Here is a 27,998-nt window from a genome sequence, read left to right on the forward strand (position 1 = left end):
CATTACTTAAACTGATTATTTGATCAGAGTTATATGAGGTTTTTAATATCCTGTAATAACAAAGGTCCCCTTTTTAGCTTCAACCTCCTTATCAGTCTTTCCACTTTCCTGCCTTCTTCCACCAAAATGAAACTATCTCCTCATTCTCTCATACCACCAATTCTTCTGAAAGATTTAGCAAACAGCAATAGTTCCTTTACATGATTTCCTTATACCCTGAAGGTTGACTAAGTTAATTATTTTTTCCAAGAAATGAAGTCAAATGCTATATACTGTATATTTTAATTCATATTTTAAAAACAAACGTACATGAATTTATATGAAGTTTTGATATTTGTACCTGTTATATTTTATAATGCCTGAAATAGTCTGCATAGTAAATTTATTTCCTTTTGCTGTGAAATCATCAGTTGCAAGTAGCAATGTGACACTTCAATGACAATCTTTGTACATGCAGAATGTCCAGCCAAAAGCATGTATCACTTTCAAGTTGACTTGCAGTAGCATAGGGTGCTATATATTTTGCATATCGACAACTTTGAAGGGTAATCCAAAAATGTCCAAAAAAATAAGACTCCCCCCCTAATTATCCATGCCTAAAAAGGATTTCCTTTCATTAAGGGTTTAAAAATAAAGTTTACTTTCTTTAATCTGTAAGGCTAAACTCTTCTCTCAGTTTGGTATGTTGTTCCTTGACTCCCCTGTGCTAGCCCAGGTAAATCAAAGCAATGCCAGAAAAACATGAACATTGGCTGACTTCCCCAGGAAATTCCCTGCATGGAGAGAGGATGGGTAAAAGGACTGATATTCACCCTTAGAATCTGAGAGAAGAATTTTCACCCGCTGGGATTAAGCATGAACATGTGCTGAGCTTCCAATTTGTGTTGGCTGGTATGCGGCAGCTCTATTGGTGTGTCCTAGGGGAAATGAAGGAGGAGGGGATTATAGGTGCTTGAGCTCTCACTACCTGATAAAGGTTTGCAGTGACTGTAGCCTCTCTAGTTGCCTCCCCACTAGCCCATGTGTTTGTACTGAGATCTGTCCCTTGGAATCTGCACCTGATTGGCTGTCAGTTTGTGATGGATGTGGTAGATTGTCAGTGTTATCACAATGACCAGTCCCAAGATCAGCCCCAAAATCAGAGGCAAAGTTTCTTCCAGTTGTTCCCTCTCGTCCACAGGGCACTTGTGTTCTGAAATGAAAAAGACAACAGAATATCAGAAACATACTTCAAATGCCTACCCTGAACTATTTAGAAGAGTTCAGAAACTCAGGTCAAAAAGAGAATCTTAGGTAAAGAAGTGGGAAAGATCTGATAGGTCATCAAGTCCAACTTCTTCATTTTACAGATGAAAAAACGGAAGCCTGAAGCATCAGGGGAATGGTGGGGCAGGCAGAGAGAGAGTTGGCCAAGGTCATGAAGGTCAAATAGTAATTGACAAAGTCAAGATTTGAATCCAAATCTTCTGACCCCCAAGCCAATATTCTGTCCATAGCTTATTCACTGCTTCCTTTGGTGCTAGTGGAGAAATAATGAATTAAATTGGCTATATATCATGTTATAGCTTCAGTCAGAAGTTGTTCATAAAACTAACATATAGTGGTAATTCTCAATGAAAGCATAGTAAAGAGACCCTAAAATTAATAAGTTAGAGTGTTAGCCCTCATAGGATCTTGTGGAACAAAGGCTTAAAGATCATCTGGTCCAAATGATTTTCCCACCAACACCAAAACTTCAATATTACCCTCTCTTGCAACAAAGAACACACTGACACATTGACCATATCTGAAAGCATATTACTTGTTATACCTGTTCTTTACTGTCTCTAACCAATATTTGGAGACTTTTCTACTGTATACCTCGATGGTGACTTTTTGTTTATTTCTCTTTTTTTTAATTGAATCTTTTTTTTAATCACACGGAAAAAAAATTTGACAATTGTTTTCTGACATTTTGCCATTCATATTTTTTCTTACCTCTCCCCCACAAGTAAATAATCTGATATAGTTTATATAGTTTTGCTTTAATGCAACACATTTTTAAAATTTCCATGTTGTGGCTGAAGATGCATATCACATATACAATTTAAAAATCATGAAGGAAATAAAGTGAAAGATATCATGATTTTATTTGCAATCAGATTCCAAAATTTCCTCTTTAACAGTGGATAGCATTTTTTATCATGAATTTCTTGGGGTTATCTTGGAACTTAATTTTGCTGATAATAGTTTAGTCCTTCATAGCTGATCATCATATAATATTTGTTACTGTATATATACTGTTCAGATTTTGCTCACTTCACTTTGTATCATTTTATATGTCTTTCTAAGTTTTTAAAAACTTACCCTGTTCATCATTTCTTATGGCACAATAGTTTTCCATTACAACCGTATACCCTAGCTAACTTACCCATTTCCCAAATGATGGATACTTTCTCGGTTTACAAGTCTTTGCTACCACAAAAAGCTGCTATAAACATTTTTGTACCAGTAGGTTCTTTCCCCTATCTCTGATCTCTATCTTATTTTTTTTATTTATCTTTCTCTTTCTTTTTTTTCAGCCTTCACCTATTCACAAATGTTTTTGCTTCTGTTTACGTTCCTCTCAGAGATTCCTCTCCCTTTTGTCTGACTTCCTTCCCTTTTTTCCCCTCTTCCCTTATTACTTCTTTATTAAGTAAGAGATTCCTACACCAAATATAGTGTGTTGTTCCCACTTTGTGCCAATTCTGATGAGAGCAATGTTCAAGCATTGCCCACCACTGCCTCATCTTCTTTTATATTACATTGATTTTTTTATGTCTCTTCATGTGATATAACATACCCCCAACTCTTTTTCCTTTTATCTTCCCAGTGTATTATTCTTTTTTATCCCTTATGTTTAAAAATCCCATTATATTCAACTTACTCCCTACACTCTGTCTATATATGTTCCTATTCATTGCCCTAATAGTGATAAAGCTCTAAAATATCTTCAGCACCTTAAGCATCCTAAGTACTTTAGGTACCCGAAGTACTTCAAGTATCAGATACCTTAAGAAACTTAGTTATTACCTTTTTACTGGTAATGTAATTAGATTAACAATTTTGTTTCCCTTGACTGCCTTAAATTATCTTATGTATCTTAAATATCTTTTATATTATAAATATCTAAAGCACTCTAATTATTACTTTCCCTTGCAAGGAATTTAATCAATTTAACCACATTGTTCCCCTTGAATGCTTCAAGTATATTAAGTACTTTAGGTATCTCTTATGCTATGCAAATTTTAAATAACCTAGTTACCACTTTTCCAGGCAGGGATATGATGATTTAACCCCACTAATTCCCTTGATTTTTTTCTGTTTACCATTGTATGCTTCTTTTGAGTCTCAAACTTGATCATAGAATTATTTAGCTCTGACTATTTCATCAGGAATTCCTAGAATTCCTATATTTCATTAAATATTCATTTCTTCCCCTGAAGTATTATGCTCATTTTCTCTGGGTAGGTGATTGTTGGTTGTAGGTATGGATGCTTTACCTTGTGAAATATATTCTATGCCTTCTGATCCTTTAATATAGAAACTGCTAGATCTTGTGCAATCCTGATTAGAGTTCCACAATATTTGAATTGTTTTATTTTTCTGGATACTTGAAATATTTTCTACTTCACTTGGGATTTCTGGAATTTTGCTATAATAGTTCTGAGATTTTTAAATTTGTGATTTCTTTAATGAGACTATAATTAAATTCTTTCAATTTCTTTTTCCCCTTTTATTCAAGAACATCCGAGCAGTTTTTAATGATAATTTCTTTCAAAATTGTGTCCAGGTTTTTTTTTTATCATGGCTTTCAAGCAATCCAATGATTCTATGATTATCTCTTATGAATCTATTTTCTAGGTCAATTATTTTTCCAGGGAGAGATTTCAAATTTTCTTCTATTTTTTTTCATTCTTTTACATTTGCTTTATTGTTTCTTACTGTCTCATGAAGCTGTTAGCTTCCATTTGTCCAAATCTAATTTTGTTAAACCCTTACCTTTTATCTTAGAATCAATACTATATATTGGTTCCAAGGCAGAAGAGTGATATGGGCTAGGCAATTGAGGTTAAGTGACTTGCCTAGGGTCACACAGCTAGGAAGTATCTGAGGCCAGATTTAAACCTAAGACCTTTCCTCATTAGGCCTGGTCAATTCTGATTTTAAAGAAGTCATTTTTTCTTTGATGCTTTCTACTTTCTTTCTTAAGGAGTTATTTTCTGTTTGAGGTATTGCATTTTCCTTTTTAGGAAACTGTTTCCTTCAGTAAGTTTTCATTCTAAGTTATTGATTTTTTTGACATTTTCTTTTCTAATATTTCTTTTAAGTTTCTTATTATTTGTTTTTCTATCTTTTTGAGAGCTCTTACAAAGGTTAATTTTGGGCATGATATCTTTTCACATTTCCATTTGTGGCTTTATACATTTTCATTTTTTGTATTGCTGTCCTCTTCTAAGCTTACATTTTCATCATCTCTCTTGTTGTGCTATTTTTCTTGCAATGGGCTTTTTCTCTGTCTTTTGCTCATTTGGGGTTGTTTTCTTCTCTTGATTTAGTCTATATGCTGAAATTTAGCTCCTTTCCTTGGGTAGAAGGAGTAGTCTCTCATGCTTGTGTTGTGCCTGGGGTTGGCTCAGCTCTCTCAGTCTCAGATTGAGCACTTTGCAGAAGCAGCCTGGTTGGCCTACTTTGTGAGCATTTTCACTTCAGCTAGTTCATGTTAGGTTCCCTCTAGTTTCACTGAGGCTGGACTTTGGGGGCTGAGTTCTTCACACTTCACCTGGCCTCTGTTCAGGCAGGATTATGCAGGGCCACCTTCCTCCCTCTGCTGCTTGTTCTGTACTATGTTGGTTTCCACTCTTAACCTTCTGAGGCTGAACTGAACTGACTCTTCTCTTTCTCCTGATTCTTGCACTATATTGGATCTGAGTTCCATTGAGATTTGTTCAGTGCTACCTCCCCAAACCCCAGTGAAATGAGTCCTCCTTGCTAGCTCTCAACAATTTTGGGTTGGTGCATTGCTTTACCTCTTCTTCTGTTGGTTCTGCCACTGCAGTATTCATTTTAAGGTGTTTTTGTTCTTCTGTGGTCATTTAGAGGCTTTGAGTATTTCTTACTTCATCCTCTTGGCCTCATCTGCTGCTGCCACTGCCTGTGGTGCTACTCAGCTGTCATTGATAGTGCTTTTTAAAAAAATGGATTATTTCCCTAATGAGAAACTATTACCAGAAATATCTACCTGAAACCAAAAGTGCAATATTCTGTCAACCATCACAATGTTTCCATATACAGATAGTATCATAGCCTTAGAGTTGCAAATGACTTTGGAGGCCATAATGTTCAACCCCATCATTTTACAGAAGAGGAAATTATATGATTTATCCAATGTCACACAGGTTACAAGTAGCAAGGCTCGGATTCAGCTCTAGGTCCTTTGACTCCAAATCTAGTTTTCTTTTTAATACTTTAATACTTTCTTTTTGATACTTTAATAATTGACTCCTTGCTTGGCAACATTATTACAAAACACTTGAATGACTACATGATTTTTTATAGCATTTCAGCATCATAAAGATTAATCACTGTCATTTATATACTTGATTCAGTTTAGATTGTCCCAAAATAGAAATGATTCCAATTGTCCTGAGCTTTCTTTCGCTTTCTCAATAGTTTTGAGTTCTCAGTTAATATTTTTATTCACAGAATAATGGATAGAGGGGAACTCAGGAAAAACTCATTTATGAAATAGTTTATTCAGGGTAACTAGATTAGGGTTTCAATGGCCTCCAAATATTCCTTCTTTTAGGTTGCCTTTGAGAATTTCCATTGAGCCCTTAATCTTTTCACTATAACTGGCAACTATTGGACCATAATTATTGCATGGAAACAACTAGTGGCCTGTTTTAAAGAACGAGTTAAATTTAAGACCCAAACTTCTGAACAGCTATTAGGAAGCAGTGATGTTTGAGAACTGCCCATAGAGTATCAATTTTTCAAATCAACTCAACAATTACTTATTAGCATTCACTGTAGATCCAGATCCCTGCCCTGAAAACCTCTGTCCTGAGGAGAAGAATTTAGGAGATAATCCAAGCTCAAAAGACTTAAGAGGACTTAGATTTGTCTCTAGGCTTTTTGCTGGAACACATACCTCTATCAGGAGAAATTGATTAGTCAGTTGAAGCCAATAGAGATTTGGGATCTGAACTTAAACCTAGATCATCTCCCAACTCCAAATTCATCCAATGAGTGGAGAAAGAATGCTGAATTTTGAGTCAAGTCTTAAACATTGAGATTTTAAACTCAACTCTGTCTTTGGCTACCCCTGGGTCATAGAGAAAGTCCTTGAACCTCTCTGGGCCTCCACTGACTAATCTCTAAAACAAATGAATAGAAAATATTTATTGTATAATCTTCAATGGTAGCAAAAAAGGAGAAGTACAAGTTGGTGTCTACTGACCAGGGAATGACTAAACAAATTGTGGCATTTGAAAATAATGGGATATTATGCTAGAAGAATGATGTGATGAATTTGAAGAATGCAGAGAATCATGTGAAGACTTATGCAGATGAACTGATATAGAACAAACTAAGCAAATTGACAAAAACAATAGACACAATATTTATAGTGTAAACAGAAAAAACAAACCAGAAAGCTGAGGAATGTACCTTCTCTATTGCCAAAAATAATTGAATCAAATCTATAATCACTTATTAATTCATTTCAAAATATTTATTAATATTTTTCAGGAACTGTGCTAAGTACTGGGGATACAAAAAGAGTACTTTGTACCAGACACTGTATTAAGTGCTGGGAATACCAAAAAAAAAGAGCAAATATGTCAGGCACCATGCTTAGTACTGGAAATAAAAGAGTACCTTTTATGTGCAAAGCACTATATTAAGTGGTAGCTAGGGTTATCAAATATCAATATGCTGCTTAGATGTTGTAGGTGTGTTATTTGTTTTTCCTGAATTGCTTTTTCTCCTTTTCTTTTTTAATCTTTGCAAAAAGATAACCTCCCCATATAGAGTGGTTAGAAGAGATTGAATCAAAAATGAATGGGATATAAAATTTAAAAAGCATCAATAAAACAAAACAAAATAAAAAAAGAAGGAAGTTAGTTTAGATGACCTTTAAGACCTTCTCTACTACTAAGAGCATGATTCTATGATCTTTTAATCAAGCTGGATTGGCTCAGCTAGCTTAGATTGAGCAGAGAAACTGGGACACCCAAATTATAAGTTTATAGAAAGGCTAGTCATTGATCTAATAACAGCTGAGGTGGACCCCTCCTTGTTCTTGTTGGTTCAAGTTTCAGAAAACTTTGAAGGATAAATTCTTTTATCACAGTTTTGTGGCCACCATAAAAAATAGAATTGTTCAAGTCCACAAGCATTTATTATGTACTTACTATGTGCTATTTTCCATCAGAAGCTCTACTTGTCTTCAAGATTCTCTGTCATTAAGTACCTATTATCAGCTACTGTGCTTGGCTTCAAAACCCACCCAGGATAAACTGATCACCTGAAATCTCATCATCATGCTGTTTTAGATTCTTAACACCTAGAATCCTTTATCCTCCTTTTCCCCACTGACTGAAGTGCTAGAGAATAAAGCACTAATGTTCTCCCAAAGTTTCCCTTTATAGAGAGTAGGAACAAGAATTTTTCAGGTGACTAATTTACCATCAACTACTCTGATTTGTTTCCATTCCTTGGAAAATCATTCCCTATACTTCCTGGTGCACTCCATCTCTTCCAGCTTTTCATCTTCCTTTTGTGTGTTGTCATCTTCCATTAGGTCATAATGCAAGCTCCTTGAAAGTAGGATTGTCTTTTTCTAATTTATATTCTATAGTACAGTGCCTAGATCATAGTAGGCACTCAATAAATATTTATTGAATTGAATAAAAAATTCCCAGTCCAATTCTATCTTTGATTCTTCGATCCTTAATTCTTGCTCTGATTCCTGATATTCTGATTATTACTCTAGCCTGACCATGACATTGTTTCATTCTAAACTGTAGCACATAGGACCTGAGACAGTACATATATTTAGTTCTCTCTCTCAGATCACTGAACATGAAAAATCTTCCTGGAAAGAGAAAGATAACATTAAAAACAAACCCTAGAGAGTAATTTCAGCAATAAGAGATTTAGAGCTGGAAGGAACCTTAGATCATATGGTCCAACCCCTTTGTTTTTTTACAGATATGGAAACTAAGGCCCAAAAGGGTGGAGTCATTTGCTCAAATTAATCAAATATGGCATCAACTATAAGATCTATAGAAATTAGAAAATAGAAAGGCTTCAGTATGGGATAATAATGATGATGATGATGATGATGATGTTGATGATATAGTTAATAGGTATATAATGTGTTAACATTTGCAAAGCATTTAAAAAATATTAACTCATTTTTGTTGTGGTAGATAGATACTAGAGAAGTCAGGGAAGATCTTCCTGCAGGAGGTGAGACTTAAACTGGTCATTGAAAAATTTGGAGGTTTGTCTACCTTAAACAATTTATATGCATCACATTTCCTGGTACCTCAGTCATGTTCCTTTTCCTTAGAAAGCTTAGAATTGCATTGTACACTTGTATTTTGGGGGATAATTTTTATCTCTAAACAAATTTGGGAAAATAAGCATCTTTTTTCTATATAAACCTTAAGGAAAGTTTTTTTAAAACCCTTCATTGTCTTAGAACAGTAGAGTAGATGCTACTACCCAAATAAGATAGAATATAGGACTATTAAATGATCTCAAAGAAGTGATGCTACATGTTGAAGTAAGAACGTAGAAGAAATATCCTTCTCTATCATATTGCATTTTTCAGGTCTGTAAAACTTCAGACACTGATACAAAAATTCTGATGTGATAAATAGAAAATGGTATATACTGAGATGACATTTAATTTACTTTCTCTTTTTTTAAAAATATGGCAAATGATTCAAAAGGTATAAAATGTATTTCAGTAATATGCCATTATAGCCAAATGATGGTCTAGCATCTCTTTTTAAAATCTCCTTTTCATTTCTTCTCAGTCAACTGTGGATATAAAGAGAGTGAGGGAGTTAATGGAAAGAAATTGGCAACAGTGAGGGTGAGACATTAAAAAATAGATGCTGGATTCAAGTCATTTATGAATCACAGTTATTTTTGTTGGCTGCCAAATCATTTCATGAATATAATGCTTTATAAGAATCCTGGTGGGTTGGGGGGCACAGTGACAGGGCCAGCTAAATTACCTCTCTCACAGTTTGTTACAGAAGGCTTGAATTGCAGTTCCTGAGGACCTTATTATATTATATATAAGGAAATATTATATGGAATTTTTTGTAACTGCTGGTACCAATCTCTCGTGAACATAAATGAACATTGCTTACTAGAAAATATATGTATAGATCAACGCATTTGTTGTTTCAATTATGTCCAAGTCTTCATGACATTTAGTTGGGGTTTTCTTGGCAAAGACACTGGAATAGTTTGCCATTTCCTTCTTGAGATCATTTTACAGATGAGGAAACTGAGGCAAAGAGGGTTAAGTGACTTGTCCAGGGTAACACAGCTAGTAAGTGTTTAAGCCCAGATTTGAAATCAGATCTTCTTGATTCCAAGTCCAATGCTCCACAATACATGCAAAAATTTAATAGCTGTGACTACTTTCCCTTAATATTAGGTTCCTTGAGTGACTGATACATTATTCCCCTTTACAGAAATATCTTCTCTAGAATCTAGGCTAATCTTCATATATAGAATCCTAAGGAAAAGTTAGTTACAAACCCTTGATCAAAAGCCCTTTGCCCTCTCACCTGAGATTTCACCCCAAAGCACACTTGTATTTTTTTCTGTAATTTTTGCCTTACTAATTTAAACCAAACTAAGGGATATTCCCTGTCATTAAAACTACAGTGTCACCTTGGGCCCAAATGCATCTCTATGTAGCCCCAGAGCACTTGAAATCACAGGAAATAGATGTTCCGATGTTAACAAGACACTGGGATGGGAAAGCAGGCATTCTAGTGTGTTTGGATTACAATCCCATTTAATCTACTATGACACTTAGAAATCCCCAAACAAAATCACGGGAAGGATGTAACATCACATTTTGTTTCCCACCAATTATTGCCCTAAAATTCCCTGTAAGTGAGGAAAATTGATGAAACATTATTGATAAGTGTCACAAATGATATCTTTTCTTTATAAGAAGGAAAGCTAAGAAGCCATTCTTGTTTTTACCACCTCTGGCACCAGCCATCCTGTGGCCTCAGCTGTCAGAAATCAACATTCTTTTTTTTTTTTAAACCCTTACCTTCTGTCTTGGAGTCAATACTGTGTATTGGTTCCAAGGCAGAGGAGTAGTAAGGGATAGGCAATGGAGGTCAAGTGATTTGCCCAGGGTCACACAGCTGGGAAGTGTCTGAGGTCAGATTTGAACCTAGGACCTCTCGTCTTTAGGTCTGGCTCTCAATCCACTGAGCTACCCAGCTGCCCCCAGAAATTAATATAATTCAATATATCTTATTTGGATATATAAGTTTTATGTTTGGTCCTTTTTACTTTCCTAGTGTATATAAAGATTTACCATAAAATTATTAATTTAGAGAAGCTCATGCTACTAAATATAAGAAATAAAAAGGGTAAGAGAACTTGGACAAACCTCCTTTTCATTTTAGCAAGAGTACTAATGAACCTAGCAAACAGTACTTATGAGTCCAGGTATAAAATTGCAACTCAAACACAAGTCGTCATTGGCATATATTCCTTCACTTTTAGTGTACTAAACACCCCATTTCTATAGAAGAATTTATTATATTACAGAAAACAATGTGGTCACTCTAGGAGGAGAGAATACCTATTTATGACATTATATAGTAAGCACCCTATTTCACAAGCAAAAGGACTATCTACTTTTGCTTGTTGAGGATATAATTCTTTTCATTTTCATTTTTAAGAATTAAAAAACTAATTTTCTCTACTATCACTTCACCCACATACACACAATCCAAAAATTTAAAAATAACTCTTCTGAGTGAATCTTAAAAAATTAAGGTTGTAGAGTGAATAGAGCTCTAGTCTTAGAGGCAGGGAAATGAGTTCAAATCAAGTCTCAGATTCTTACAGTCTGTATGACCCTGAACAAAGAGCTGTCCCATCTGTCTGCTTCAGTTTGATCATGTATTCAATGGGGACTACTAACAGCAACTTTCCAAGGTTACTGTGAAGATGAAATGAGAGAATATTTTAAAGCATTTTAAAAAACCTTAAGGCACAATATAAATGCTAACTATTATTATTACATAATGGTCTGCAGTCTCCCCAATGTAAAAAGTTATTCTATTTAATAGGATGTGCATTAACAGTCCCAGAACAGAAAAGATTCTTTGGACTGTAATGTATTCCCTTTTGACAAGAGAATAATTATATGAGTATTCAATTGACACAAGGATATAAATTTTATTTTTGTAATAATAAAGTTGAGTAAGAAAAATTAAGATAGGAAAAGGCCAAAGTCCTATAGAATACTCAGAATGTTACTAACCTACACATGATAAGTTATTTCTTTAAAAAAAATAGTCAAAAGCAATGGGTTCAAATCAAGAAAACATCTAATGCCCAGTGGACTTACGCGTCGGCTATGGGGGGTGGGGGGGAGGAAAAGAAAATGATCTATGTCTTTAACGAATAATGCTTGGAAATGATCAAATAAAATATATTTAAAAAAAAAAAGAAAAACAAAAAAAATAGTCAAAAACCAAGCAAGAGCTAGAAAAAAATCACAAAATGTAAAATCAATAATTTTGATTACATCAAATTAAAAAGGTTTTGTATAAACAAAACTAATGCATCCAAAATTAAAAGGGAAGCAACAAATTTGGAAACAATTTTCATGACAAAAATATCTAACGAAGGTCTAATTACTCAAATTTATAAAGAGCTAAAGCAGTTGTACAAAATATCAAGCCATTCTCTAATTGAAAAATGGGCAAAGGACATGAATAGGCAATTTTCGGTTAAGGAAATCAAAACTATTAATAAGCACATGAAAAAATGCTCTAAATCTCTTATGATCAGAGAAATGCAAAACAAAACAACTCTGAGGTATCACCTCACACATAGCAGATTGGCTAACATGACAGCAAAGGAAAGTAATGAATGTTGGATGGGATGTGGCAAAGTTGGGACATTAATGCATTGCTGGTGGAGCTGTGAATTAATCCAACCATTCTGGAGGGCAATTTGGAACTATGCCCAAAGGGCGATAAAAGACTGTCTGCCCTTTGATCCAGCCATAGCACTGCTGAGTCTGTACCCCAAAGAGATAATAAGGAAAAAGACATGTACAAAAATATTCATAGCTGCGCTTTGTGGTGGCAAAAAAATTGGAAAATGAGGGGATGCCCTTCAATTAGGGAAGGCTGAATAAATTGTGGTATATGTTGGTGATGGAATACTATTTTGCTCAAAGGAATAATAAAGTGGAGGAATTCCATGGGGACTGGAACAACCTCCAGGAATTGATGCAGAAAGAGAGGAGCAGAACCAGGAAAACATTTTACACAGAAACTGATACACTGTGGTACAATTGAATGTAATGGATTTCTCCATTAGTGGCAGTGCAATGACCCTGAACAAATTGGAGGAACCTATAAGAAAAACCACTATCTATATCCAGAGGAAACACTGTGGGAGTAAAAACACCAAAGAAAAAACAACTGCTTGAATACATGGGTTGAAGGCATATTGTTGAGGATGTAGACTCTAAATGAACATCCTAGTGTAAACAACATGGAAATGGGTTCTGATCAAGGACATATGTAATATCCAATGAAATGGAGTGTTGGCTGTGGGAAGTGTGGGTGGAGGGGAAGGAGGGAAATAATGTGATTATTGTAACCAAGGAATAATGTTCTAAATTGACTAAATAAACTTATTCATACGGGGGGAAATAGTCAAAAGGCATTGGATATATCAGGTACTAAACAAGAACACAAAAATGTAATTGATGATATTATAATAGATAGGAAATGACTAGTTACCAAATTAGGAATCACTTTCAATTTAGCTATGTAGTATCAAACCATTAAGTCATTAACAAAAAAGTCAAAATAAACATCAAAATGAAAAAAGTAACAATAGGAAAACATGAGCAAATAAAATCATTCCAATCTACCATTTTCAAATAAAACATTGACACTAAAACAATTGAAAATAAAAATGGGAAAATGTATCAAAAATTTTTCACATCATCCTTGACTATAATGTCTATAATGTAAATTAATTACCATGATGAGACCAAAAGTTTACAGAAACTGGCTCAGTCGATAGACACTTGATATTTGCACTAAGAAAAAAAAATTGATAGCCAAGGAAATTACTATTTTTATGATAGAAATTCATTTGTAAAACATTACAGAGGATAATAATGGAAGATAGAGCAGGATCACCTCAGAGAATCATAGAGGAGGAAATGAGCTAACAGAAAACTTGTCTACAGAGCCAACCAAGAGATCATTTGAAGAGATGAAGCTAGACCAGCAACAAGACAACAAGCAATTCATAAATTTATAATAAACTATACTTATCATTGATGACAATGGAGTCACTAATTTGGGTTTCAATTCAACAAATATTTAAGGAATTCCTCATCTACTTGCCAGGCACTAGAGATACAACAACAAATCTCAAGGGTTTCTATTCTCAAGGAACTTATACTTCAAAGGCAGATGTGATATATAAGGAAGTGGGATTGTAAGTATGAGTGGAAAGGAGAAGCTGGACCAGAACAAGTATACCCAGAAGAAATCCCTGATGGGGACACAACAAATTTGAAAGCATTGAGAGACAAGTTTTCAAGATAATTGAAGGGCGACAGGCTGGGGAGAGAAATTCCTGGGGAGAGAAAAAAAGATCAGATAGTGTGATATAGTGGAAAGTTCTCTGGTTCTGAAATCCAAGGATCTGGGTTTAAAATGCCACTCCCTGTATAACTTTGGGCAAGGCACCTAACCTCTGTAAGCCTCTATTTCCATAAAACAAGAGGTTTGGGTTTGATAACTTTTGAGATTCTCTCAAAATTTCAATATATGGACCCTCAAAAAGCAATCAAAGAGGTAATGACTAATGACCTATATTCTTACTTCTTCATTTGTGTATTCTTTCAAGAGAATAATCTATACCTGTATTGAGGGAGTTCTCACTGGAAATATTAAAAAGGAGTCAGAAGTTTTACTAAAATCACATCTTTACAATGATATGATCAACTAAAAATTTTGGCAAATACAATATCCTTTTGTATTATGGGATGGTGTTTAAACAATAACAATAAGAAGGCACATTGGACTTGGTAGAAGGAAACATGATTTTAAAGGTTATCTTCCACAAGGACTGTCCTATCCATTTGTTAATAAAACACATGATTCTTTGAAAGATACAACCATAAAGATGAGAGAGAGAGAGAGAGAGAGAGAGAGAGAGAGAGAGAGAGAGAGAGAGAGAGAGAGAGAGAGAGAACATGTTTGTCACAGTAACAGAGGTTGTTGGATATAAATGAAAATACAACAAAGATTCCTTTAATATTATACCCTCCACATTGTATATGACAATGGGCTTATTACATTAACCCCAAGATACTGCAGGGTCTTCTCAATGAGATCCATACCTCAAAAAAAGAGTTGGACTAACAATTCACATCAGAAATTTTCCCCAGATGAAAACAGCTTGTTTTTAACTCAATTGTCTACCAATGCAATATATTTTGACCAGACATTGCAGAGAGACAATAATCTTGACCAAAGAATTCAATAAGAAGGAAAAGGCAAACTAGATTTATTTAGTATTTTCAATAATGGCAAGATGCTCCTTGACACAAAAAAAAAACCACCTTTTTTAACACTACAATTTTATCAGTGATGTTTTATGACCATGAATCCTGGTACATCACAATTTCCCATGAATCAAAGTTGCAAGTGATTCAAAGGGCAATGAAGGGGCAATATAATGGGAATAAAGAGCTTGAAGCAAAGTATCAATGATGCTGTATACATAAAAGAAGTTATCAAATAAATGTATGCTTAGGAAAAGTTGGTGGCCTCGTTGGACATGAAAAATAAGGGATATTTATCCCTGTTACCCAGAGAATGTTTAAACAAAACAAACAAACAAAACACCCTAAAAAGGAAGACCTCTAGTTTTTGGATAGGTATCTAGTATTGGATAGGATGGATAATCTGGTGAGTTTATAGAAGGATATGGAAAGGGTTCTGTAGGATAAGAAGATGTGGGTGGGCTTTAATCTATGCTTTTGGAGAGAGAACATTGAAAGGACTGTAGATCTACTTAGGTATTTAAATGAGTAATTTTGACACTGCTAACTCAACTGTGCCTTGTTACTGTTTAGTTGTTTTAGTAATGGCCATTTTTCAGAACTCCATTTGGGGTTTTCTTGGCAAAGATATTGGAGTGGTTTGTCATTTTTTCCTTCCAGCTTATTTTACAGATGAGGAAACTGGGGTAAATAGGGTTAAGAGACTTGCCAAGGTTCACAAAGGTTCACAAGGTTCACTAGTACGTGTTTGAGACCAGATTTGAACTTGGGAACATGTCTTCCTAACTCCTAATCTGGCACTCTATCCACTGCATCACCTTGCTTCCATGCTTAGGTTATGGCAATTCAGGGAAACAGTTCTAGACCTGTGCTTTGGAGAAGCATTTAGTGCTGCAATGGTTAAGTAGGGACAACTGAAGATAATGTGAGAGAAGGACCTGACTATGTAAGCTATTATATAAAGTAATAATAGTTTCTGGATCATAAATATATTCATATATGTATATATAATCACTCCAAACCAAAAGAACAACACAAAATAGTTACTATTCTTTTTCTTCACTGTATCGGTGTTGTTACTGTTGTTGCTATTATTGAATTGTTTCAGTCCCATCTGATTTTATAAACCCATTTGGTGTTTTCTTGACAAAAACACTGGAGTGGTTTTCCATTTCCTTCTCCAGCAAATTTTACAGGAACTGAGGCAAACAGGGTTAAGTAACTTGCCCAAAATCACCAAGTATTGGGGGCCAGATTTGAACTTCTAAAAATGAATCTCCCTGACTCTGGGTCTGGCAGTCTGTGCCACTCAACTGTACAGAGTTTGTCAATAGACACACCCTTCTCAGGTTGTAGATTTTGCACTACAGTGAGTTATCTGTGTACTTGTTTCCTCTCCTTTAGTAAGCCCTTTAATGGGAGACATAGTGTCTTGTTTATTTTGGTGCCTGCCCTACTTGCAGTGCCAACTAAGAAAAATATATTCTTAAACTTATTTGTGCTCAATATTTTTTGTTGGATGAAGAAGTGATAAATTACTTTTCCTAACATATAATAAGTTCTTAACAAATGTTTATTGATTGATCAATGACTACTTATTGTGGATGATGAAGAAAAAGATTCTTGTTCAGGCATCAAATGAATTAAATAACTTCAATTTTCTACAAATCTGGTGCGTCTGTGATTTAGTTATTCAATTCCCTCTTTTGATATTCTTTTTAAATATGATAAACAATAATAGTAATCACCAAGTTTATATATCATCTATCTCCAGGTCACTTACAGATAATGAAACTGAGGCAAATAGAGTTAAGTGACTTGACTCAGATACCTACTAAGTATCTGAGACCATATCTGAATTCAAGGAGACTTGCTGACTGTAGGCTCAGCACTCTATCTACTTTGCCAACCAGATGTCTATTAATACCTATAAATGGTATTAAAGCAAAAGAACAAAAAACAAATAAAAAATGTTAAGTAGTATTTAAAAAAACAAGGCAAAAGTTTAAATCATGAAGAAGGAGAAGTATGAAGAATAGGGAGAAACTGTACAGGTGCTTGCATCAAATGTGCATTGGTTGTATTATTTTTCCATAGTCAGAATGATTATAATCTATATTCCAATAGTAGGACGATCTCCCTCTAGGAGGATAAGGAAGGCTTAAAAAATGCCTCTTTACCATAAGTTTGTTATAAGAAAACATAATAAAAGCTCCAGTAGAATAAAAAGGGATCTGATGTGGAAGAAGGGAGATGACCCTTCTCACAATGATGGAGAAAGAAGAGTATTGCACAGAAGAGAAGGAAAGGAAAAATAAATTTAAGCCTCTTCCAAAAGATGAGAGAACTGGATGATTAGATGATGAAGCAGCATGCCATCTGAAAATGATAACAGTAGAACTATTAGGTTCATTCAGAGAAAGAGTAGTAATATAGTTGTTGATTCCTGGAATCAGACCCATATTTGTTGACCTGATAGAAACAACAAAGAAGATTGATATTTTCTAAGATATAGCAGAGATCCTTTGATGATTTATCAAACAGATGCTTGCTCATTTCTGATGATCTACTGAAAAGATGAATAAATCAAAAAAGCATTTCCAATGATTGTGAATTCTTGGGCCAGGATTTGGAAACCATGAGGGCATAGATTGTATTTTCCTGATTGTAGCCCATTGAAGGCAAAGGATGAATAAAATAAGGATTAATATGGAAAGTAAACAGGTGACTTAGAAGGTGATGTCTGAGAATAATAGTTGTACTGCTGGGTTTATTACTTAAAGTACATTGATAACAAATTCCAAGCAAGATATGGAGTACCTTAAACAAAGGCTGATATGAATCTATTTGCAGGATGTCTTGCAAATCTCATTGAAAGATCTTTAAATTAAAAAGAAAGGAGGAGGGAGAATAATGCTTATATATATCCTCCAATTTTCATATCACAGAGAATAGTTACAAATAAGAAAGAGAATAATCGCCACAATACTCAGAAATTCATCTGAGACAAAATCCAAGACAAGAGCTAGTACTTAAAAGCATCAAATATCTACACACATATGTTCACAATTTAGGCAACAAAGAATATCTGAAGTTCTTAATGCAAGGAGGCAAGTTTTGGGTAAAAATTTAGAGATTTGTTGGGGTGAAACTAATGACTGAATTATAGTTCTAGATATTGTTGCTTTTGTTTTTATTTAGTTGTGCTGACTTTTCAAGACCCTGTGGAACAGAGTACCCCAGTATTGGCCTTGGGCTTTTCTTGGCAAAGATACTAGAGTGATTTGCCATTTCCTTCTTCAGTGGATTAAGACAAACAGACATTAAGTGACTTGCCCAGCTTCTTACCAGAAGCAGATGCCCAAGGGTAGATCTGAACTCAGATCTTCCTGACTCCAGGTCCAGTACTCTATTCATTGAGCCACCAGCTACCTTTAGAATTATTTTAAAAGGAATTGGAGATGTAAAAGTGAGGAGAGAGTTGATATAGCACGGCATATTAAGAAGGTATACTCATGAGGAAATCCAAAGGAGAGAAGCAAGAAGGAAAGTGGAGAGTATTTGAGTGAGGGTCAGTAGAAAGGAAAATCAGAAATGATTTTTATTATTGGAATAATAATTCCAATTGTTTACTAGGACAGAAAAAAGAAAACAGATGAGGAATTCATGAAGCAAATCCTAAGCCTAATGCAGAGGTATGGCATGGAAACCATGGGGAACTTCAATTATCCAGATATCTGCTGGAGCTCTATTTCTGCAATAAGCAGAGCATTTAATAATTTCATGTCTTGCCTTTGTGCTAATTTCATCCTTCAAAAGACAGAGAAACTTCCAAGAGGGAATTCTATTCTTTATCTGTCTCACTAAGAAAGTCAGTTGCTGAGGCAGTGATCATTGTAACTCTGAAAAGAAATGATCACTTCTTCCTACAGTTTGCGATCACGGAGAAAAATATCCTAGAATATTCCAACAAATAATCCAGCCTTTGGGTGGTTCAGAGGAAATGATCCCTTATACCAAAATCATACAATAGAAGTAATTTGAGGAGGGATGGGAAATGACCACAAGTGAAATTCTGAACATTCAAAGGGATGCTGTTCCAATGAGGAAAGAAAGCATCCTATTTGGATGCACAGGAAGCTCTCCCACCAGCATAGATTTCTTAAAGAAATGTTCAGAAGAAGACTATAAGGCTAGACAACTGAGGGAGAATATAAAAAACATTTTTTGGACCTAAAAAAACAAAGTCAGGAGATCTAAAGTTCAGAGTGAACTAAGTTTGGTACAAATAGGTAAAAGCAACAAAATGGTAGTGGAATGGCAGAAAAAAAGAGATGGAATCTTTGCTTGGTTTGGGTGAGATAACTGACAATATCAACAAAAAAGACTGATATTAAAATTTGCTTCTATTTACCAAAGAAAATGGCATTTATACCAGAAATGTCAAAACCAAAATGACTAATATGGTATTGATGTACATCTAAAGAAACAGTAAGGAAAGAGATATAGTAAAACAGTACCTAATTGACTTTGATAAATTTAAGTCAACTGGCTCAGATGAACTACATAATAATATGCGAACAAACCTGACAGTTGTATTTGCCCAGCCAATGATATTTGAAAGAATAAGGGTTTGGGGGTGGGGGTGAGGAAAGGATAAGGGATAAGCCTGAAGAAAGACAAATGTCATAATTTTCAAAAAATAAAGATAGCAAAATTTACAAACTACGTGCCAGTGTGTTTAACTTTAATTTCTGTGAAAATTCTACAATGTTGCCCTGAATAAGTGGTTGACAAACATTGAGAAAGGGATGTCATGATTACAGAAAGCCAACATGGCCTCAAATGCAGATCAGGTTGGTTTAACTTCATTTCCTTTTCTGACCAAATTACTGAACTGATATTTCTTAATAAAGTTGTAAAATCAAAAATAAGAGGTATAAGTTACAGATTGAAATTTATTCATGTCAGGAAAGGAACTGTACAAATATATAATGGGCTGCCTTGGGAGGCAGTAGATTTCTTCTCCTTGGAAAGTATTCAGGCAGAGGCTAGAAGAACACTTTTGGGGTAAGTAATAATAGTGATTCCTTTGAAATATTGGTTGAACTAAATGATTGCTATGTTTCCTTCCAGTTCTCAAATGTTGGGATTCTATGAGTCTTATTAAAGTGGTCAAGTACTCGACATCACACAGCTATAAATAATATAATTTGGATTCAGATCTAGATTCTCTTACTCCAGAAACAAAGCTCTTTTGCCTATACCATATTATCTCTTCTAATTTTGGGATTGATTCAAAATTTGAGACATAGAATTAGCAAAAAATAGCCAAGTTTTTGCACTCTTAAACTCATTGAGTTACTTGGTACCTACCTTCTCTATGGGCTTAACTGTTTCATAAGACAATAGATTTTGAATAGGAAGAATAAGCTCTTTTGACCTTTTGGCTTTATCTGACCATTTACTTTCCTATCAGAAAAGCAGCTTTGAGTTTTATCCTCATTTATTTATTTGTTTTGGCTGAGTGAATAACTGCTTCTGCAGGTAAATACTATTCAAAACTATAAAGCATCATGGCATTAGGCACCATTGCTGGTGTTTCTCCCTGGCACAGCAAACTGTGGAGATTTTGAAGGGCTCCAGCATGAGTGGAGGGAGAGGTTGATGATGTAAAAGAGAAATGCCTTCCAAGGTAGGGGAATTGGAGAACAATGTATCCCCAGAGTTACTAGCTGTGGGTCCTACATGTAACCAAAAAATTTCCAAAGCCAACCTCCTTCACCTCCAGGGCTTCAATTTTGTTGTACTTATCTGTTCTACATTTGGAATCTTTGGCATTCTGATGAATTAGAAGAACTTAAAAGATACAGTAGTTGACAATTACAATATAACCTGTTAGGTATACCAGTCTGAGTCATTCTGTATTCTACCAACACACAATGACATCTATTAAAAACCTACATTTATCACATGAGTTTTATAAAGAAGATCCACTGCAATTTTTTAAAATTTAAAAGCAATATGTGTGGGTGGTTATAATAGTAATAATAGCAATAATAATGCTTTTTGTATATTTCTTATTCATTTCCAAAGGTTTTTTCCCCACATGTTGTGTCACTTGAGCCTCATGACAATCCTTTAATATAGGACAGGTATTATTTTCAACCAAGAGATGAAGAAACTGAGGATTTGAATTGTTTCAGTTTATATAGCCTTCATTTCTTACTATATATTTCTTTTCTACTCAAAATTATTCTTTCAGTTAAAGTATCAAGCATTCTTCTCCAGGAGACATTTACCCTATTCCATCACAGCTAGAAAAATTATAGATACCTCATCATATAATAAGGTTATATATTAATTTTAAAGGAGTAAATCTCAAGAGATTTTTAAAATCTCACTCATCTCTATACATGTTACATACAACTATATGTGATATCTTTGAATGAATTTTAAGCAGTTTTCACATCTAGTCAAACATGGTACTTTAAAATGACTTTGGTGAATAGTGATGATTCTGAATTGGTGCTACTATTAGTTTAGCTAAAGTATATACTAATACATTTTCCTGACCATTTCTATATATAGGATCATAAATTTAGAGCTGGAAGGACCATTTGAGATTATCTGACTTAATTACTTCATTTTTCAGTTGGAGAAACTGATGCTCAGAGAGTTTAGATGACTTCAAATGACTTGCCTATGATTACCCAAGAGCCAGGATTTGAATAAGGTCCAGATTCTAAAACCAGTAGTTTCTCAAATCACAAGTTAATTAATTAAATTAAATCATCTGGAATCCAAGAATCTTCATTCAGATCTAATGAATTTCTGATTTTTGAAGACCATGAATCTATAAGGTAAGCAAGTTGCATTGGAAAATTCTTATGGTGCTACCTTGTGACTATTAAACCATAGAAATCATAAACACACACACACACACACACACACACACACAGGTTAGTGTCAATAGAATGGTAGTTGATAATTCTGCAAGAGGAAAAACATGGAATGAGAAATTCTTATTTTTCTGTTGGATTTGTTTTCTAGTTCTGCCAAATAAAATTAAATGACCTCTCAAAACAGACTAGGTCCTGGAGTAACAGGATGAAATAGCAGGACAAATGATTCAGAGTGAGTAAAATGACTTTCTGTAGTTACCTACTTCCTCAGTTGATGTATATTAATTTTAGAAAACTAGGGCACCACTTAGTAGATGACTTTCTAATTATTATGCTAAAAGTCTTAATGTATTTCAGCCAAGTCTAATGTGCTAAGATTTAAAGTAAGCTAGATGTTTTATAAATTTTCAAAACCTAAAATTATAGCAATAGTTAATTTATCCAGGCATCATTTATATGGTGGTACCCTCTAGCAAACAATAACTCCAAATCTGGAAGTAGGCAGCAATAGTTTTTCAGTAGTTGTCACAGAAAGCATTGGACTGTGAATTAGGAGGTCTGGATTTTGGTTCTTCCACTAATTAGCTATGTGGTCATAAATCATTTATCTTCCTTGAGTATCATCAGTTTCCTCACCTAGAAAGAGACAGGTGAGATTAGAAAAATCTCTAAGGCCCCTTGTGGCATTACCACACTGTAATACTATGTAATTCTGTAATAGAATGATAATGATAACTCAATAATAAATGTAGATTTGTGGGATTGAATGACTATTATAGATGGAATCAAAAGACCTGGTTGGAATCTCAAGCTTTGCTACAAATTACTTATGTTACCATGGCCAAGTGTCTGGACTTCTTGTTTCTTCATCTACAAAATGAAGGGAATGTGCTAAATAGTCTCTTTGGTCATTTCCAGCTCCAAGTACAATGAATCTCTGTATTAAAAGCTAGGCATTTCTATCATCTCATAAATCTCTATAAATTAACTCTCTCTCTATGTGTGTGTGTATATATAAATATAACATATATATATACATATATATATATATAGTTCATTGTGTCTACTATGTATAATAAAGACACTGGAGTTCTACAAGTTCTTGAGATTAAAATGTATTGACTCATCAATGCATCTAGACCTCAATCAGTAATCTTCATAAGTTGCTGTGACCAAAAAATGTCCATCATCTATTGGCATTTGCTGATGGCCTCTTTTAACCTATATGTTGACACCATAGAACAAACAGTCCACTGGTGAGGCCAAACTTTTCTACCTTTTCCACTTTCTAAAGAATAGCTAATAACCTCTCTAACCTAGCTAATGAAGGTTACTTACTTTTGTACCACAAGGAAGTGCTGAAGGAAGCCAAGCGTGACACCAGTGAAAACCATATTATTCCAGCACAACTGGAGTTGTAACTGGAGTTTTGAGCTATCCTTCAAGGGGAAAAAAAGTCACAACAAGAATTGCAAAATGTCAGAAAACTATTATTAGATTATTAAAAATTGTATTGACATGTAAAATAGAACATTACCTTTAAAAATAGAAAAAGTCACCATCTTGAAAGAGACCTGAGAATATAGCACTCACTTTCTATCAATTATTCAGAAACCAGCTTCCCCACCTCCCTTACCTTCACTGAAAACAAAGTCAGAGATGATGTCAAAGGGCTGGATGTGGACTGATGAGAGGAGCATAGCAACTGTTTTCTGATGATCACTGGAGGTGAGAGAGATGGTCTGTTGAGCTTGGCATTCATAGGATTTCCCGGCTGGGGTGACTAAGGCAGATAGGCGATGAGAATTGGCTGTATGCTTCCCAGCTACAGAGGGGGCAAGGACAATAATAAAATTAATCCCTTAGTAATAATAACTAGAATTTCTATAGTACTTTAAAAAATCATTTTAGTTCTCAACAACCCTGAGAGGTAAGGGTTATTATTATAGTTGTTTGACAGGTAAAGAAAATGAGGCAGACAGAAGGTAAGCCACTAGTCACCCAGGTAATATTTGAGACTGGCTTTGCACTTGTCTTCCCAACTCTGATCAATATATCTATCACAGTATCCACTTCTCTACCTAACTCACACCAATAGGGCTTCCATTTCTAATTGCTAATAAATCGACCAGTGGGTAAATAACTAGATACTCCTGAAGAGTTTGGAATTTGAACTCTGTATTTATATTTAATTTTAACTTGAATTTGCCCATAGGAACAACCAATAAAAAATAAAATTAGTACCCTTTCTTGGAGGTGAGAGTTCTGATTTCCCTAGCTTTTGAATTTAGTTATTTGTGTTTTGGTTGGGGGTCAAAATATTGAAATCCAAATTTCTCTCTAGAGACAAAAATGATTCCAAAAGCACAATACAAGCAAAACCTTTTGTTCAAGCCTTCCCTGAAACATTTCTCCTGAAAAAATACATAGTCTGAATTACATTGGGTAAATAATAATAATAGCTTATATTTATAAATTATTTTTAAAAACTCTTAGACATCTTCTCATGTGACCTTTATATCAATTTTGTGAATAATATTGTTCAAACATTGTCGATTCTCTTTTTTTCTGAAAGAAATTGAAGCTCAGAGAAATTGTGACCCCAAGATTATATAGCTAGTAAGAGGACAAGCCTAGGCCTAGAAAGGCTTACAAATCTGATTTTTCCCCTCTTTATAATAATAGCAAAGCGACCTTTTAACATTTTTTTCAACAAAAGGAAAATTAATTTTCTAATTAGGGGATATAAAATTGATCATTGAAAATTCCTCTGGGTAGAAAGAGTGGCTCAGAAATGTATACATCCCACCTATACTGAGAACCAGGGGATAAAACTGGTGGAAACAGAAACCTTCGATATTTGAAAATGTTCACAGAGCATAACAAAAACACTAGAATGACTTCCGTGACTATGCTAAAAGATATAGAACTGGCCACTGGAAACTCTGGGGCATTTTCATGGAAATCTGAGATGAGAGCTTTTTCATGTATAGACAGTATAAACTGATGGATAAATGGATAGTGGATGAGTACAAAGGAGCTAATTCAGCAAGGAGTGGCACTGAATAGTGCATTTTACTATGCATTTGGATAATTAATGCCCAAGGGCCAATATGATCCTAAAAGGAAAGGTTCCCACATAAATGGGAACAGGGAAATTTGAGAATTTGCATGGATTTCTGAGAATGAGGGAAAATTGCAGTACCATCACACTGGGGTTTCAAGGGAGAAAAATCAGAGAGAAAGAGAGAGAGAGAGAGAGAGAGAGAGAGAGAGAGAGAGAGAGAGAGAGAGAGAGAGAGAGAGAGAGAGAGAGAGAGAGAGAGAGAGAGACTCCCCTATCCCCAGCCTCCTAATCCCCTAATTCAGTTGGTTTGAATGGATGCAAAAGGAGAGAGGAGCAGTCTCCTTGAATGATGGAAACTGTCTAAATCAGAGTCTGGCTTAGGCATGTGGGAAAGGGAAACTGTCCTCAGGCCTTTCTCTGCAGTGCTGAGGGAGTCTAGAGACTGGGGTGGACCCTGGGCCAAGGAGACCAGATGGATACTGGATGATTTGTCTCTGCCCTGCAGTGGGAACATCTGGTGATCACAAGCCTCCTGGGAATAGGGACAGCCTACTCAGGCATCCCAGAGAGTGTAGGAGACAGCTTGATTCCTGCTGTCTTCTGCCTCACTGAACTGGAGATAGGGTCATAGAAGGAACAACATGGTATGGGCTCTGCTCAACAAGCAAAAGGGATTGTAACCAGAGATATTTTCCCCCAGGCTGATTCTAAGTGGTTTGGGGAACTGAATTTGATGGATATGGTGAGAGACCCAGGTCTTGCACTCTTCCTGCCACTTGGGGAAGCAGAAGACTTCTCCATTCCCCACCACTCACCACAAGCTTCACACTCCTTCATCCTTACTTACGATTGACCGCGTCTTTAAAGTAGGTTTTCTCAGAGGAATCATAAACGAATTGAACTTTACTCAGCCTCCAGGAAGCTTCTAGGCCCTTTGATGTGTTGTGGCTTTCCTGAAAGGATAAAATAATGGTCAGAAGAAGGTACCTTAGAGCAGGAAATGGTCATTTAGCCCAATAGATTGAGGTTTTTTGGGGAAATCCAACAACTGAGTCAGAGGTTTTTCTGACCTTAGCTTTCTTTTACTACCTCCCAATTATATACTATGAATAGTATAGAGCATGAATGTATTGATATGCATCTACATATTTCATTGTCCAGTCTGTATTCTTGAAAGGGGTTAACTGAGCCACACAGGGGGAACTGAATCTCTAGAAAAATCTCTCCCTCTGGTGCCTCCCGCTCCTGGAGTTACCTTCACAAAGAGCATTTTGAGGGCATAAGCTTTGTCGACCCAGAAGACTTGCAACTCGGATTCATTGTGTCCACACCGGCCCTTCATTTCAGCCCCCCGGGAAAGTGGAATATCAGCTTGTTCCGTGATCAGCTGGAGGCAAAAGCACAGGGAACCCCGGCTCAGAAGCTGACTAGGATTTAGCCCCACATCCAGCAACTGGGCCCAGGAGAAGCACATTCAGGGGAATGGAAAGGGGTTCGGCACCACAGCCTTGTGGCTTTCATAGGACCTGGGAATGAATTCAAAGGCGCAGCCTGGCAGAACCCCATAAGGTGAAGGTGCTGGTAGAAAGGGTGGGGGGGTGAAGGAGAAGGAAATAGAAATGTATCCAGACAAAAACTCTCTGAAAGACACTTGGGTGCTATTTTCGCCGCTTAGTTTTCAAACCCTTTCCAACCCCAGGGCCATGCGAAATGGGCAGTGGTTGGGTACATTAAGGGAGCAAGGTGCAATGAAGCGGGTAGAGCAAGGGGAAAGTGCTAGAGGATCAGTTTGCATTTCCAAAGTGAACACCATGCAGCATTCAAGAGGATCAGCTAAGGTCTTCCTGGGGCCTGTAAGGTGAGGGCCCTTTGCCTGCATTCATTCCACGCTTCAGTCAGCACCCTGTATTAAAGGGACTTGAGATCCCTCTGAGAGCTAAAACTTGAAAGCAAGCTAGGTTGAAACGGTTCCTTACATCGACATAATTGCTGGCCCATACATCATAAGGTACAATAAATTTTGCTGCAAATTCTGCCATTAGACACGTTGTCCCATTTTCCCGCACCACAAATATATCTTTTTCAGGGTTAGTGGAAAGACCTGAGAGATTTTCAACTTCTTGTTCTGCCATGATCTGAGCAATTGTATCTGTGAAACAAAAATATAATATTGGTTCTGTGCTTAAGAATCCAATGCTTCTGAGTCACAGTTAGGCACAATGTTCTGAGTCACAATGTTCTCCTGGTATATTAGGTTACAGTCAACCTCAAAAGTTGCCGATTTTGCAATCCAATGAACGTGCAATTCAGCAACGAACAGCACAACACTATGAAAAGACAGAGATTGATTTAATTTTAGCATATTTTTTAAAACCTTTATAAGCCTGGGGCAGGGAAATCTCTGATTTCTAAACCATGTCTGTTTATAAAGCTTCAACCCATGCATGTCTTACAGTCCTCTCTCTGAGTTCTGTCTGCAAATACAATAAGCCATGTGAATCCCTGGTAGAGATGAAAAGCATATAGAAAATAGAAGGAGTACGTTTGAATTGAAAGATAGTGGTGGACGAGAATGTGCCAGTCCTAGTCTATTTAAGAAGTTCAACCCAACCACTAGATGCCAAAATCTTACTCACGGAAAAGCAAGAATAGGACTTGAAGACTCAAGATTCCGGGAGCAGTTCTCCTCCTGTGGTCCATGCTTCTTCTAGTGGCTGGATCCAGATGTTCTACTATCCAAAGCAGAAATCCCAGAAAGACTTCTCCAGAGGGGGAGGGAAAAGAGAGAGAGAGGGGCTTAAGGAGAGAAGGTAAGGAGAGAGAGAGAAGAGAGAGAGAGAGAGAGAGAGAGAAAGACAGAGAGAGAGAGAGAGAGAGAGAGAGAGAGAGAGAGAGAGAGAGAGAGAGAGAGAGAGAAAGGGAGAGAGAGAGAGACAGAGAGAGAGAGAGACAGAAAGAGAGACAGACACAGAGAGACAGAGGAGAGACAGAGAGAGAGAGAGAGAGAGAGAGAGAGAGAGAGAGAGAGAGAGAGAGAGAGAGAGAGAGAGTGAGAGAGAGAGAGAGAGAGGGAGAGAGGGAGGGAGGGAGGGAGCTCAGTACCAAGTACTTGTTCTGTGGTGCAGCACAGACGCAAGCTAAAGAGGAACTGAACTCCACTCACTGCAGA

The 27,998-nt window shown here is 35.9% G+C and overlaps 1 protein-coding gene across 1 annotated transcript; it reads right to left on the minus strand.

The window, feature by feature from the left end:
- Window positions 1-265: 265 nt before the first annotated feature.
- LAMP5 (lysosomal associated membrane protein family member 5) lies at window positions 266-27,969 on the minus strand. The gene is made up of 6 exons (XM_001382089.4): window positions 27,466-27,969; window positions 26,806-26,978; window positions 26,085-26,216; window positions 25,677-25,782; window positions 23,399-23,587; window positions 266-1,192 (listed from the first exon to the last, which is right to left on the minus strand). The coding sequence occupies exons 1-6, from the start codon at window positions 27,527-27,529 to the stop codon at window positions 1,014-1,016; spliced, it is 843 nt and encodes a 280-aa protein (XP_001382126.1). The 5' UTR covers window positions 27,530-27,969; the 3' UTR covers window positions 266-1,013.
- Window positions 27,970-27,998: the final 29 nt, after the last annotated feature.

This window comes from Monodelphis domestica, chromosome 1, assembly GCF_027887165.1.
Source record: "Monodelphis domestica isolate mMonDom1 chromosome 1, mMonDom1.pri, whole genome shotgun sequence".
NCBI lineage: Eukaryota > Metazoa > Chordata > Mammalia > Didelphimorphia > Didelphidae > Monodelphis > Monodelphis domestica.